Source organism: Diceros bicornis, chromosome 28, assembly GCF_020826845.1.
Source record: "Diceros bicornis minor isolate mBicDic1 chromosome 28, mDicBic1.mat.cur, whole genome shotgun sequence".
In the NCBI taxonomy this organism is placed as follows: domain Eukaryota; kingdom Metazoa; phylum Chordata; class Mammalia; order Perissodactyla; family Rhinocerotidae; genus Diceros; species Diceros bicornis.
Window position 1 is genome coordinate 39321393 of NC_080767.1, and position 15982 is coordinate 39337374.

The following is a 15982-nucleotide window of genomic DNA, read 5'->3' on the forward strand; positions in this document are numbered from 1 at the left end:
TAATAATGTGACCCATCTCCAAACGTGCAACTCCGATATTAATAAAAATAACCCAGTTTCCTCAGGAGACCTTGCTAATGCGGGCTCATTTTTTGCACATTTTGCCAGAGAGCTTTTGTTCTTATGCATCTTTATTCCTCCGTTTCTCTTTTTAATTTGTTGCAGGTGTTGTTGCTAATGAGCTCTCTCTCCTCCCCTCTTACAATGAAAGACAAGCCAGACCCCCGGTATCTGGATGGATTAAGAGCTGAAGTCTCAGAAACTTCATAATAAGTTGCCGATGGCGAGCAGCCAAGGTCAGCTGGCCCCCATTAGTGCCTGTCCCCACCAAAGCCCAGCCAAATAACCTTCTCCTCGGTTAACACCTCAGTAGCTTCTCTATATTTCAGTCCAGAGGCACGATTATTGTCATTATGAGCCCATATGAAAAGAAATCTCTTTTATTGGTCTGAGATGCCCAGACCAGTCCTATAGAGGGAACATGTTTCCAGCTAACACGTATGCCTCTTGATTCTGTTTTATCTTTACAATGCAGGCCGGAGGGGTGTTTTGCAGTTGTGCTGGGCACATCACACATTAAGGGTCCTTTAAAGACCCGGATTGATTGGAAGGACAAAAGTTAAAAGCAATCTGACCCGGCCTCATGCCAGATCCCTGTGGATTTTCTCCCTATCCCATTTCCATCCGCTGTCACCATTTGAGAGTCTGCCTGGGTTGATCAGATTCACCTCTGGGAGAGGTGTAATGCCAAGGTTAGGAGGACACAAAGTTATGGGCAACTTTTTGACCTGCCCATCTGCAGTCTGAGAAACGCTGGCTCTGAGTGATTCGTATCGGCCTTCTGGAAAGAACAAGTTCCTCGCTGTTTGCAGCCTGGCAGTGTTCAAGTCCTGGGATATCTGGCCTCCATCGCCTGTAGATGTGGCATTTCCATGCTGAGGCTGCGAGTCCTGCCTGACCCCGTCGCTGCCTCTCCAGGGCCTCTCCGGGCCGCGCCCTTGCGGACTGTGCAGCCATGCTGCCCCTGCTGGCCCTCTTCCTGCACTGCCTCCCACTGGCCTCTGGGGACTACGACATCTGCAAATCCTGGGTGACCACGGATGAGGGCCCCACCTGGGAGTTCTACGCCTGCCAGCCCAAGGTGATGCGCCTGAAGGACTATGTCAAGGTCAAGGTGGAGCCCTCGGGCATCACGTGCGGAGACCCCCCTGAGAGATTCTGCTCCCATGTAAGTCAGCCCACTGCTGTTCTGTGTGCTCAGGCCCAGTGGGAGGGGGCCTGGGGCAGACCCTTGGGATGGGTGGGCAGAGTGGGAGGACCAGGATGCGAGGTTGACTTTCCTGCCTCTGGGATTGGGACCAGGTCTCTGTCCCACCTTGGAAACGTGCCAAAGCAAAGGCCACCCTGGTAACTCCGGGATCATGTGACACAGTTCTCTGGAGTGGGGAATTCTTGGCCTGCTGACCATCAGATCATTTCTCAGGAAGACCATAGTAGCCACAATTCCCCAGCCTAACAGATAAGCCCCGCCTCCCTTGTAGGGAGTCAGAATTCTGGGCGAGGGAGCAAGGGACTATTTGCAGCATTGCACTCTGACCTCCCTCTGTCCATCCCTCCTGTGGTACAACTCCTTTCCCACTGGATCCAATCCAGCAAACAGTTTTGCCAGGATATGCCAAGCACCGAGCTGGCACTTTGACAGGAAGATTTGATGGAAGTGCAGAGGGGATTCATAAGGGAGGAAGGAGGGGATCAGACCAAGGTGGCTGATGTGGTTGATGCCCTTTCTAATTCCATCCCTATGTGCACTCACCGAAGTTACTGGTTAAGTCGGGGGGAAGGCAGACGTTCAGGTGTTGTCACTTGAGTCCCTAGTTAGTGAAGGATGAGGTCTTAGAGCCACGGAGTACTTCAGTACTCAAGTAATATTAACGACAACAATAACAACAATAATAATAGTGGTGATCATTTAACGCGAGCTTGTCAAGTGTGTGGGCTAAGACCCTGATATGTGTCATTCCATGGAGTCCTCCCTCAGCTCAGCCAGGTTGATTCTGTGTTGTATAAAGTGGGAGTTTTAGGGTATGGGCTCTGGACCAGTGGCGTCTCTGGGCCTCTGTTCCATCGTCTGTAAAATGGGCACACTAACAGCACACACTCCTAGGGTCGTTGTAAGGAGTAAGTGAGCTAATGTATATATGTACTATGCCCAGAATAGGGTCTGGCACAGAGCAAGTGCCCCGTAGATGTTAGCTGTTGTCATTCCCGTCGTACAGAAGGAGAAACTGAGGCCCAGTCACACACCAGGAAGTGGTGCAGCTGTGATTCAGGTGCCTGGCTCCGAAGTCACTGAGCTGAACTGCCTCCCGAGAGGTGTCTTCCCCTTGGGCAGTGCTGGCGAGGCCCTGGGCCTAGCAGGAGGCCGGGCAGGGCAGCCAGGCTGCAGGAGCTGCGGGAGGAGCTCAGTGTTGTCCTCGGGGTGGCTGCTGCCTCCACCTGTCCTTGGGACTCGGGGCTGATGGCTGGACTGAGCGGGTGTCCCTACGGGCTCCTGAGGACGCCTCAGTCCCCTAGGGTGCTTCAATCCTATCACGGAGCAGTCAGCCCGGGAAGCCAGGTTCTCACCTGGACGGCCAGCAGTCAGGAGGCTGTCACTGGGGGTGGTGGCTGGGCTGTGGGAGCCCACTGGGGAGAGAGGGAGGGAGGGAAGGAGAAGGCAGCAGAGGGCCAGGAGCCAGGGGCTGGATGGTCTCTGGGGATCACTGCACTGGGAACCCCAGGGCTTTGATGGTTCAGGGATGGGCAAGGGGGCGGCCCCTGAAGGTCAAGGGCAGGCCAGGGTGGGAGCCCAGCTCTGAGTCTGTATCTCGGGCTGGCTGCCCACCGCAGCTCGTGTGAGTACTTCTCCACACTCCCTGAGCAGAGTTAACCTCTGTCTCTCGTGTCCGAGTCTTGACTGTATTTCTTCTCTTAAATGTTAATCATTGTCTTAATGTGCTTAGGGGTTGGGGTGGGGCAGGGCAGCTAAATCGTAATTCACTGGACTGGCTTCTGGTTAAGGGGTGGGGGCTGGAGATGATCATCAAATGCGAGTCGGAGGCCCTCTCCTGGCCAAAGCTGGCTTGGAATGCCCTTGGTCCTGGACCTCCACCCTGCCCCCACCCTCACACAGAGAACCAGGGCAGCTGCCAGGGTGGGGTAGTCACTCCCACAGTCCTGATGCTGCCCGGCCTGAGCCCGCGCAGGTCCTCGAGCTCTGGGGTCTGGGAGGAGTTTTCATCTTCTTCTCCTTCTCCTCTCCTGGGATGACAGGTGAGGAGGGCGGGGGAGGAAGAAGAGTATCTCCAACGTCTCCCGCATAGGTGGGTCCTCAGTGTCTCAACACCTGTCTGATGGACTTAAATATTTCATTACGGGCTGCCATCCGGCTCTGTCTTTGATTGCACATGTGCAGCCGACAAGCATGGGGACACTGCTTTGGCAGGTGAAGGGCAGCCTTGGGGGCGGGGGTGGCTGGCTTCTGCAGAGGGGAGACACCACCCTTTACTGCAGCTTGCCTGAGCAGGTCCTGTGCGTGTCTCATTTAATCATCTCTAGGGTGCTGTGAGATGGGTTCTGTTCTGATCCCATGTTAGGGGTTAGAAGGGGTTGCCCAAATCCTGCCAAGGTCACTGGGTGTAGAAGGCAGACCAGGAACTTACCCACCAGGCGGCTTGGGCTCCCCTCTCTGTGTTGCAGTTTCTTCCTCTGTAGAGTAGAGATGATCTGTACAAGTGTCACAGTGCTGGCAGGAGGGTGTAGCCGGGCCACACGTGTTCTGGGACACAGCAGGTGCTCAACGTGCGGTAGCTGTTATTCGCTTATTTTTGTTGTTTCTAATCCCTCGGTGGCGTCCATGGCTCTTCTTTGCCTCTCTCCAGCCTTGAGGACGCCATGCCCTGTTATTTCTAGCCTCTGGGCAGCAGGCGGAGATGGGTGCTCAGGGAGCTTGAACTCCTCCAGCAGCAGCAGGTGGTGTTAACCAGCCACCAGGGGGCGCCCTAATGGTAGCCAGCTGCCCACTGCCCCCATAGCCTTGCAATGGCCCAGTGGGTCCCGGCTCCCTGGCATCCCTCCTGAGGTGGATGTCGGGCCAGTCCCAACATCCAGCCAACCAGAGCGTGAGCCCCGGAGCACCTCTAGGGTGCAAGAGCGGCCAAGGGGTGGCTGCCCTTTTCAGGGTTCAGGGTGCAGACCCTCCCTCCCCCCAGGCCTCCCATCTATCCTTCCGCAAGGCCACCTGAGAACTGAATTGTAAATTCCAGCCTGGTGAGGAAGGGGAGGGGGAAGGAAGACCAAGATAAATGAATAAATAAAAACCTATTGGCTCTAAATGCACAATGAGAATTAATAGGGATGAGCTCTCAACCGAGGATTCTTGGGCAAGGGCAAAATTTCAATGAGGCTGCGGGGAAGAAAGGTGGCCCCTCCGCCCCTTGATTCCCAGCACCTGGCCGGAGAGGGCCAGCCTGGTGAGGATGTAGGGCCAAAGACCAGGAGGGAAGGGCAGTGCCCGGAAAGGCAACTGCCACTCCCAGGACCCATTGCGGATGGGAGGGCATGGTTGGGCATGGGGAGCATCCCTATAGTGCCCCCAAAGAGAGGCTGTCTGCCAGCTGCCTGTGCAGCTGTGAAAGGAAGGGAAGACCCTTTCCTTGTGCCTCAGAGACAAAAACTAACCCTTGAGCCTCAGGAGGGAGAGAGTGAGGAAGGAGAGAGAGAGGGCGCCAGCCACAGACTGGGCAGGCGGTGTTTAAAGCCATCCTCCAACTACCCACTTGCTCCCCAAAGTGTAGTCCTTGGACCAGCATCCTCACCTTGTTCGACATGCAGAATCCCAGGACCCGCCCCAGACCTGCTGGACTAGAAGCTGCCTTTTAGCAAGAAATGCCAGTGATTCAGATGCACGCAGGGTATGGGTCTGAGAAGCGCTGCTGTACTTAACCGTTCAGTGGTAGGTGAAACCTGTTTTTGATGAAGGCGGGAGAGGCCTGTGGTCCCCATGAGGTCTTTGCAGGCTAAGAGGGGAGTTGCTGCTGAGGGAGAAAGGGGAAGAGAAGGAGGAGTGTGGGGTCCAGGAGTGAGGGGATGGAGCCAGGAGCTGAGATCCCTGAATGTCGGAGACCTGGTGGAAGGTTCCAGAGAGAGGCAGCTGATACCCTAGCAAGAGCCACAGACCTAGAACCTGAAGACCTGAGCTTGCATCCTGGCTGTGCCACTCGCGGGCTGGGTGATCTGGGCAAGCCTTGAGTTCTCTGAGCCTCAGTTTCCCCATCTGTAGTGGGGGATGATCATGGCTGCCTCTCTCGCCCCAGCAACTCCCTGGGAGAAGGAAATGCGTCTCTCAAAGTATCTGGAAGTTCACGCAGTGTGTAGTCTGTTCCGCTGTGAGGCTTTCCTGTCACCATTTGTTCCATCTTGACCATCTTGACTTTGAAATAGGCAACAAGAAACGGTTTATCTAAGGAGACTGGCACGAGGGGCTGTGGTCCTGGTGGACATGAGAACCAAGAGAGGGCCGTGAAGGTGCATCTTTGAGCACACTTCTTCCTCAGAACACACTTTACTTTCTCTGTGCCTCAGTTTACCCACATGCAGGGCGAATGGCCCCATCCCTCCCCCAGGGGGCTGCTGGGCTGATGATGCAGATGGCAGGGGGGGTCCTGGAGTCTTCAAACCCCCCACCCCATGAAGTTGGACACCAGGTGCAGAATCAAGGTCACAGACGCCCCGCCTCCTGCCTGACCTCGATGTTCACGAAATGTTTCTGTCCAGGGGCACCGCCTGACCGGGCCACTGGCTCCAGCCTCCTTCCCCCTGTGTGTTCTGACCCCCAAACCCATAGAGGGGAGCATGCGGAACACCACTCCCCAGCTCCGTCCTCTCCCCATTACACCCCTCCAGTCGGCAGAGGCTGCCTGCTCTGACCTCAGGCTGGCACAGTTGTGATGGGAAAGTGAGGAACTTGCAGATCTGGGTAGACAGACGAGAAACACGACAGCCCTTAAAGACACACACAACTAACAAGGAGTGGCGAGCAGACCTGATGTGAGGGGAGCTGGGGAGGGATGGGGCGTGTCTCCCCATTAGCCCTCCAGGCTCCAGCTCTCCACGATGTCTGCCACCTCCTTGCCTTAGCCCCTGCTGTCTCCTCCACCTGGAATGCCTTCCTTTGCTCCCTTCATTTCCGAGGCCTCCACATTTGCCTGGATAACCCCGGCTCATTTTCTGAGGTTCAGGTTGTACCCTCACCTCCTCCAGGAGGCTTTCCCTGATTCCCTAGCCCAAGTCTGTCAGAAGGCCCCCCTATGGTCACATCTTGTCATTGTGCTCACTGATGTGGCCTAGTTGTTAAGAGCTCAAGCCTTAGAAGCAGAGAGAGAGAGGTTGGAATCCATGCTGTGTGACCTTCGGCATGCAGTTAACTTCTCTGAGCCTCATTTCTTCAAATTGGGGCTATTGCTAGAATATGCATACGGGACTGTCATGAGCACAGAGCCTGGCACATAGTAGGTGCTCAGTTCATGCTGGCTAGTATCCTCTTGATGTTTGCTTCTTCCTTGGACTGTGAGCTCCTCAATGGCGGGGCTGTCTCTTCATCTTCGCATCCCTGGCACCTCCCTCTTGGCTCACTCAGTGCTCAGTGAGCATTTACTGAACAAACGGATGGGTGGGTGGAAGGTGGGTGTGATCCAGGAAGGCTTCTTGGAGGAGGAGAGGTTAGGCTGACTCTTGCAGGAAGAACTAGAGTTTGTACCGGGACAGAGGGGGCAGCAGAAGCCTCTGCTTGTCTCCATTAGCGTCCCTGTTCTGTGGGATGTGAGACTGGCTGACGCTAGGTCTGCACGTCTCTGTCCTTACGTAGGAAGTGACTTTGGAAACTGAGCCTCACCCAACACTTGGTTACAGCTGCTCCATCTCTTGAAACGCCTGAGGCAGGGCCCAGCCTAGGACAGGAATAGTTCCATGCGTGACATCTGGCTGCACAGTGCCGTCTTCTTGCTGGGGAGCAGAAGAGTGACAGCCCGGGGGCAGCGCCGCCTGCGAGGTCCGTGGCCCACGTGAGTGAGATCCTTGCTCAGGACACTTGTCTTAAGGAAATGGGGTTGGGTCCAGACGCCCCATGGAGGGTCGGGGGCAGTGCAGGGGGAGGGAAAGGAGCTGGGAGGGGGCATGTTTCCAAAGAGTGTCAGAGCCTTAGAGGTTCTAGAACTTTCCAGTTTACGCATCCTGCCTTTCCCAGGCTCATCTTCCTCTTCCATCGCTACATCCCCTGGCCCTGATTTTTAATATGTTTTCATTTTTCTCCTTTATTGCGTGTTTCATCACAAGCTGCCTCAAATCCCACAGGTGATGGGGTAGGGAGTGGACGGATGGATGGACGGGCAGCCTGCACCAGCTGTGGATGAGGACATGGGGTTTGGGATGGGGCAGATGGAGTAACGCTTACCCCGCCCCTTGTGGGCCTTGGGACCTGGGATCAGTCCCTCGTGCTCGGAGCCCTGGTTTTCTTCTCGGAAGGTGGGATGACACTAGACACAACCTCAAAGGACGGTTGTCCAAATGAGATGAGACAGGCACGGAGAGCCCTCAGCTGGGGGCCTGGCACAACAGGAATGCTCCAAAAAAGGGAATTTTCTTCCATCCTAGAATTTAGCTGGACAGACAAGAGGAGTAAAAGTAGGAAATAGCGGACAGAAGGTGATCCTGTGGGCCAGGCAGGCAGCGGGGCGTGGTCAGCCTGCGCTGCAGGAGAGTAGAGGCGAGAGGCCAGGCACCAAGGCGGTCTGGGGTGGTGTTCGGCCTTGAAGGATTGGAGGGATTCAGAGGAGCGGTGGTCGGGGCAGACGGAATGGCATGTGCAAAGACACAGAGGGAGGGTCTGGGTGACACGAGGGGAGAGCGTGTGGATGACAGGGAGGGGAAAGGCGCTCTGCCTGAGCCTCTCACCAAAGCCCCCCCACCCTGTGCCATTTGGTGGATGGAAAGACCGACTTCCCAAAGTCTGCTAAATGGTGGAGCTGGGATGCAACCTTCCTGCTTGGCTCCTAACCCATCTCTGGAGTAGGTGGGATTAGGCCAAAGGTGTGGCAGGAGGGAGGGGAGGAGGGCAATAGTGAGCAGGGAGAGAGCTGAGGTAGCCCACAGGGCATGGAAGTCCTAAGCTGTGGTGCTGGAACAGAGCTTGCCAGCCTCAGAGAAGCAGGTACCAGGCTGCAATCCCTGCCCTCACTGCCTAGCCGTCGCTGCCATGAGGACGGGGCCCGGGCCGCAGAGCTCTGCTCCCGTCACACAGCCTGTGACCCAGGCTCTCCTGCCTTGGACCTGGCCAGGGCCCACAGGGCCCATGAGGCTGCCGGGCTCCTTCTTGGAGGGGACCAGAGTGATGAGCAAAGTGGGAAATGGCAGAGGATGCAGAAGCCGGTTATGTTCGGCTGTGATTTGCAGGTTCTGATTTGGTTCTCGTCAGCAGCAGATTTGCTTAAATATATGAAAATGTGTTTCTAATTCCCCGAGCACACACCAGCTGCTGGCGGGGGGCGCCGTGTCAGCGCAGGATGAGCGCCGGGTGGGAGCCTAGCAGATCAGGCCCCGGCAAAGTCTCCTTGCTGCTGGGACACCGATCAAGTGCCTTAGCCTCAGTTTCCCCAGTTGTGCAATGATGGGGTCTGGCTAGATTAACCAGTTCATCCAGCATTCCTAGGTGATTGCCAGGTGCATTCTGGGAGGTGGGGAAATCTAGGCTGGGGTTCAGCCTTGGTCACAAAAGACAGAACCGTGGGCTCCGGTGCAGGTAGAGGGGTTCAGAGTGCGTATCCTGTGCCAAGCGCAGCACTAGGCCTTGTGTTTCAAGTTCAAATCCCTTGATTAGAGTATTCTCATAAATGGAAATCAAAACAAAGAAAAACAAAACTGAGGGCTAAAAATATAATGGTCCATCATGTAATTTCCCTCTGATTTCCATTTCTAAATTCTTTAAAAGAATTTTTTTTTAATTTAAATATAATTGACCTACAACATCGAATTAGTTTTAGGTGTACAATGTGATTTGATATATGTATATATTGCAAAAGGGTTCCCGCAGTAAGTTTAGTTAACATCCATCACGGCGTATAGTTACAATTGTTTTTTTCTTGTGATGAGGGTATTTTTTAAAAGATGTTTTTTTTAATTTTAAAATTGAGGTGAAATTCACATAACATGAAATTAACCATTAAAAAAAATTTATTGCAGTAAAATATATATAACATCCAATTTGCCTTTTTAACCGTTTTTAAGTGTACAGTGCGGCATTTAGCACATTCACAATGTTATACAACCGCCACCTCTATCTAGTTCCAAGACATTTTCATCACCCCAAAAGGAAACCCCGTACCCATTAGCAGACACTCTCCATTCCTCCCTCCCCCAGCCCCAGGCACCCACCAGTCTGCTTTCTGTCTCTGTGGATTTACCTATTCTAGACACTTCATGTAAACGGGATCATACAATGTGTGACTTTTTGTATCTGGCTACTTTCACTCAGCATAATGTTTTCGAGGTTCATCCATATTGTAGCATGTGTCAGGAACGCATTCCTTTTCACGGCTGAGTAATATTCCATTGCATGATCTGCCACATTGTGTTTATCCCTTCATCAGTTGATGGACATCTGGGTTGCTTCCACTTTTTGGATATTATGAGTAATATTGTTACGAACACTTGTGTGCAAGTTTTTGTGTGGACATATGTTTTCATTTCTCTTGGGTATATACCTAGGAGTGGAATTGCTGGGTCGTATGGTAATTTTATATTTAAGTTTTTGAGGAACTGCCAAATTGTTTTCCCCAGCAGCTGTGCCATTTTACATGCCCACCAGCACTGTACCAGGGTTCCAATTTCCCCACGTCCTTGCCAACACTTATTTTCCTTTTTTATTTTTTATTATTGTGGCCAACCTAGTGGGTGGGAAGTTGTATCTCACTATGGTTTGGTTTGCGTTTCCCTGGTGACTAATGATGCTGGGGCATTGTGGGCTTATTGGCCATTTGTAGATCTTCTTTGGAGAAATGAATATTCAAGACTTTTGCCCGTTTTTAAATTGGGTTGTTTGCCTTTTTGTTGTTGAGTTGTACGTGTTCTTTATATATTCTGGATACTAGATCTTTATCAGATATATGACTTGCAAATATTTCCCCCATTCAACAGATAATCTTTTCACTCTCTTGATTGTGTTCTTTGATGCACAAAATTTTTAATTTTAGTAAAGTCTAATTTATCTATTTTTCTCTTTTGTTGCTTGTGCTTTTGGTATCATATCTAAGAAACCGTTAGTAAATCCAAGGTCATGAATGTTTGCTCTGTTCTTTCTTCTAAGACTTTTATAGCTCTAGCTCTTATATTTAGATCTTTGATCCTTTTTTTTTTTTTTGGTGAGGAAGATTAGCCCTGAGCTAACATCTGTGCCCATCTTCCTCTGTTTTATGTGGGATGCCTGTCACAGCATGGCTTGATAAGTGGTGCGTATGTCCGCACCCAGGATCTGAACCCGCAAACCCCAGCCTGCTGAAGCAGAGCATGCAAACTTAACCACCGTGCAAACTTAACCACTGTGCCACCAGGCTGGCCCCCTTTGATCCATTTTGAGTTAATTTTTGCACATGGTGTGAGATGTATCCACCTTCATTCTTTTGCGTGTGGAGATCCAGTCCTCCCAGTACCATTTGTTGAAACACCTGTTCTGTCCCCATTAAATGTCCTGTCACCTTTCTCGAAAATCAATTGATCATAGATGTGAGGGTTTATTTCTGGACTCTCAAACCTCTTCCATCAAGGCCCTGAGCATTCTCCATGCAGTATTCCATCAGGCCCTCCCAAATATTCCACGTGGTGGAAATTACTTTTATCCTATTGTTCCCATTTTACAGATGAGGAAGCTGAGTCTCCCGTGCCGAGTGGCAGAGTCCAGGCTCAGACTCAGACCCCAGTCATTTAACGACTATGCCGTGGTGAGGCCTGAGGAGGGGGAAGCCCAAATGCGCACCTTGTCCTCCCTCCCTCTCTCTCCCACCTCCCTCCTCTCCTCTTTCTTACTCCTTTTTTCCTAAGATATGTTTTAGGCTGGGATGTTAACTTTGATGCTCAGAGGAGGGTAATTGGGGAGGGGTGTTGTGACCTGTGACTTCTCTCTGGTCTCCCCTCCTCTGCTCGGCAGGGCACCAGATTCTGTGTCTCCACCTCTGTCACGTGGTAGTGCTTGCCTATAGTAGGAGCTGAATAAATGCTGATGATAATTATCCCTCATCTCAAGTACAGAGTGCAATTCAGAGGGGGGCTAGAGATTGTCTAAGACCGGAGGAACCCCAATATCTGTCAGCACATTACAGTGGAACTGACTGTTCAGGGGAGAGTGGTGCTGGAACCTGGCTGCTGGTGTCCCTCTGCCCCTGCCCCGGCCTCTGAGCCCCCACCCCAGGCCGTCCTACGGCTCCTCTGAACACAGTATGAAACCACTAATGGAGTCCAACTCCTCCAATTTTCTAAGCAGGGAAACTGAGGCCCAACAGGGTGGTGTGACTTCCTTGTGCCCCATTGAGGGGGCAGAGGACCCAGGAGGCTCCACCGTAGGCCACGGGCTCTCCCAGAAGAGTGGACTGGAGCCCTGGGGACATGAGGGACTGCACACCAGGCCTCCGTTCATCCACTTGTGCCCTGGATGTGACCTCATGTGGTGACATTGGGTGGGGGATGCGGGATGCCTGCCTGAAAGCCACTTTTGTCCAGCGAGGGCCGGAGTGCACCTCCCAAGTAGGTGTGGCTGTGAGGGTAAGGCGTTTGCTCTGTGGCCTGCTTAGGTGAGCTCTCACACCTGTGTGCAGCCCCTGGTGACCGGCACTGCTCGGAGCTGGCTCTCGCAGGCCCTGAGGGTTCCGAGACCCCCACCCCGGCCCATCCGCAAGCTGTGGTTCTCCTTGCTGTGGCAGTGCCATGCCAGGTGGACAGGAGGGGATGCTGGTGGCAGGCGGGGAGGCCAGGGCTGAGGCAGGGTGGCGGGCGGAGTGTTAGCCATCACTGCAGAGGCAGCATCCGCGATGCCCTGTGGCGTCGGCGTGGTGTGCGCTGGTCCAGCCCCAGCCCTCTGCAGGGGCTTCAGGAAGCGAGAGCTGGAGGAACACACTCTTGTACAGGTCTGCGTGCTGTGCTTCTGCCCCACGCCTGCCTGGAGGGATTCGGCTCCCGTTTCCCGAGGCCCCCATGTGAGCTAGGCATCTGCACAGCCCTTTCTGTGTGCAGTGTTCTGTGTCCTCTACACCACACTGAGACGGGTAATACACGGATGAGGAGGGGGAGGCTCAGAGAGGTGGACAGACTGACCCAAGTGTGCACAGCCAATGAAAAAGCCGGAATCCATCTCCAGGGCATTGACCACTGTCCCATCCTGCCTGGTTCTGTAGCACAGAGGTCTGGATGGCTGTCCTGAGACTGGCAGTGAGAAGGGACCTGAGATCTCACAGTGTGGCCACAGAGGGGTCACCTCACCTCTCAGGGTCTCCTCTTAGAAAGGAATTAAAGGAGTGCGTATTTATGGACCCTCCAGACCTAAACCTGGGGGTTCTGGAGCCGCCCCTCCTAATAAAGGGCCCTGGGCTCCGTCTTCAAGGGTCTGGCATTCTTCTCCCCAGCACAGTTTGTCCTGGGTGCTTCGGGACCGTTTGGACCCCATCAGTCCCTCATTCCAGCTCCTTCCTGCTACCGAAGTCCTTTGTCCGCTTGACTCCAAGCCTCAACCAGGGAAATAGCAGGAAATGAAACATGACCCGGGCATTTCCCCTCAGTCACAGCAGAAGTGTGGTCTTGGGCAAAAGCTGAGAAGGCGCCTAGTGAGAGATGGAGCCTGTGGGTGACGCTCAGAGCTCCCCTCTGCCACGGCAGCGCCCTCCCTCTGCCGCCAGCCCATGGAATGTGGACGGTGCCCGTTTGGGGGACTGCAGGTTCTTGCAGTGTCCCCTGCCTCTGGGGAATCAAGAGACGGCCAAAGGCAGGCGTCATCAAAAGCAGAAGCCAGCTGTCCAACGGGCACGCTGTCTCTGTCTCTGTCCTCACCCCAGGCACCATCCAAAACCCTTGCCACGGCTCTGGGCTGGCACTGTGCTGGGCTGGGCTCCTGGGGACCGGGCTCCCCACTGGATTGGCTGCCAGGAGCTGGTGGCTTCAGGCAAGTGTCGTCCCTCTTTGGGAGGTAGATTTCCCGCCTGTGACATGAGGGGGTCTGTGTATTCAACGTCCAAGCCCCACTGCCTTCCCACATTCTGCTTCTGGCCTCTGGGCCTTTCAAACTTGACAGGGAGAGGGAGAGACAGGGAGGAGACCATTATCCCTCCAGGCACCCAGGGGGACCCAGAGGGGACAAATAAAGCAGGGGACCAACCCACACCTCAGCAGCAAAACCCCAGGGCAGGGGCTCCTACCTTTCGGGGGTCACAGCCCCTTTGAGAATCCATGGTGCTCTTCCTAGAACAATGAGTGCACGCACACTCACAGTTGCAAACACTTGCAGGGCTTCCCAGAGCACCCTGAGTCCACCCCTGGCCCCTGCGGTCCCTCTGGGGGCCCTTAAGCTCAGGAAACATCCACATTTGTCCTCTTGTAACTGACTGGTCCTCTTGTCTGAGGATTTTCTTGATTCTGCCTCCTCCTCCTCCTCTTCCTCCTCCTCCTCAGAGCAGCCTCAGCTTACATTTATTGAGTGCCTACTATATACCAATCACTTGACCTAAACTGGCTCATTAAACCCTCTTAGAATACTTACAGTAGATCCTATATTTACAGCCATTTTGAACATGAGGAACCTAGGGTTCAGAGAGATTAAGCCACTTGCCCAAAGTCACACAGCTTCTAAGAAGAGGAGCCTGGCGCCTCCACCCCGGGCTGCCTAGACCCAGCGCCCAGCTCCTGACCAGGCCGCTCAGCTGACCTGAGGTGCTCTGAGGATCTCAGAGAGCATCTGATAGACTGAGGCGGGTGTGTTTGTGTGTGTGTGCAGCCATTTGTGCCGGATGAGCGTGCTGGCCCTGTCAGCCTGAGGAAGGAGGGCTGGGGAGGAGCACGTGGCTTCACCCACCCCCCTGCCCTTTGAGACATGACGGAGTCTGCTAATCCACTTATTTGATAATTCACTTATTTCCTGTCTGTTTGGCAGCGTGCGCGCTCCCACGCACCAGCTCCGGGGAAGGCGAGATGGCTTTGCCTGGAGGAACTGGATCTGTTTTTCTGGGGAAGGAGTGGAAAAAAATACACCCAACAATGGACAATAATGGACCTAAAAATAGGGGGCAGAGGGGAGCAGAGGAGAAGGGGAGCATGGTGTCCACCTTCCACTGGGCCCGTCTGCCTCCCACTCGGGTTCCCCAAGGGTCTGGCTGCCTCTCAGCCTGGGAGAGGGGCATGGGAAGGGGAGGGGCAGGAAAAGGGGCTGGGGGGCCAGGTGCCCCCCAAGATGGAGAATTGGGCCATCTCAGTGGCCTCGACTTTGGCTGCACATTGGAAGCCATGACCAGCCCAATGACCGGGTTGGGACCCACCCCCGAGGGTTTGACATGATTGGTCTGGGGTGCGCCGAGGTGAGCCTAACGTGAGCACGCTGTAACGGGGGTCTCTGCAGCAGGAAAGGAGGCTCAGATTTTGTGGCTCTCTCCTCTGTTAGCCCGCTGTCTCCTAACCCTTACGAAGACCCCAGACCCAGATGGGCAGCTGGGACTCTGGAATGAGTGAGGAAGGCAGGGGCCGGGGAGTTGAGCAGACTTGGCTCTGCCAGGGCCCGAGCAGTCCTCAGCCGGGCTGCACCGTGGAGCCACCTGGGAGCCCTCCCCCGCCCAGGCTGCAGCTCCGGCTGCTGCGGCAGACTCCCCGGGGCGGCTGGGCATCGGGGTTTCTTAAAGCTCCCCGGGTGGCCCCAGGGTGCAGCCAAGTTTGAGAACCTCATTTCAGTCTTTCCCGGGGCTGCACCGGGTCCCTTCCAGCCTTAAGCAGCTTGTTGATTTTTAAATTCAAAGACCAGAGGAGGAGAGAGTTTGCTCTCAGAATCCTTCCTTACATCTGAGCTGCAGGCGCTCCATCCTGGCCCCGGCTTCCTGGGGCTGAGGGGCACCGGCTCCCCCTCGCCCTCCGTTCCCAGGCTCCTGACCTCTCTTCCTGGAAGGAGGCTGGCCGGCCAGCGTCAGGGCCTTCCTGCAGCTGCTAAATGTCAAGGCTGCCGGCTGGCTCCAGGCCTCCCCTTGGGCCTCGTCTCCTGAGCTCCCTTCCAGGCTCCTGGCCCAGCCAAGGGCATTAACCCCTCTCTCCTTGTGGCTCCTGCACGTCTGCTCTGGCCCTGCACTAGGTCCCTCTACAGAGAGAGCCCTCCTCACAGCTTGGTCAGTCTCCCTCCGCCTGTCCCTATCCGGCCCACCCATCTCTCTGGCCTGTCCTTCTGAAATCCCGCCTCCCCCAGGAAGCCTTCCTGGCCATCCTAGCCAAGTCCCCTCCAGGCTTGTCATCCGTGCCGTTCATGGGACCGAGCCATGGGCGATTTCTCTGGCGGTCACCGTGGAGCAGTCAACGCTCCTTTAAGGGATCAAAGCACCAGGGTTACTGCAGGTGTGACCTTGAGTCAGGGCCTGGCCTCTGGGGAACTCAGTGTTCGCACCTATGAAGTGGGGATGATGGTGAGAGCAGGGCCTATGTCACAGCACAGGTGCCCTTCCTCGGATCAGCTGTACCAGGGGGAAGTGGCTGGGCATCTGAGTCACTGCACAGGGTTTTGGTTGATTGGCTGGTTTGTTGGTTGGTTTGCTTGCAATCTGGAGCAGAATTTCTGGCCTTGGGGCCCAGGAATATTTCCACACACCACTCCCTGCCCTTTGATGGGCAGCCAGGTCTGACTGCTGCTTCTCCAAGCCCATTTTGCACACAGAGGACATTCAGA

General features: G+C 54.5%; 1 protein-coding gene across 1 annotated transcript in view; it reads left to right on the forward strand.

The window, feature by feature from the left end:
• The first annotated feature begins 541 nt into the window (after positions 1–541).
• The window catches only part of NTNG2 (netrin G2), a 66504-nt gene continuing 51063 nt past the window's right edge, over positions 542–15982 (forward strand). The window contains 1 exon segment of the mRNA XM_058524348.1: positions 542–1228. Within this exon segment, the coding sequence (XP_058380331.1) occupies positions 1016–1228 (213 nt within the window). The 5' untranslated portion in view covers positions 542–1015.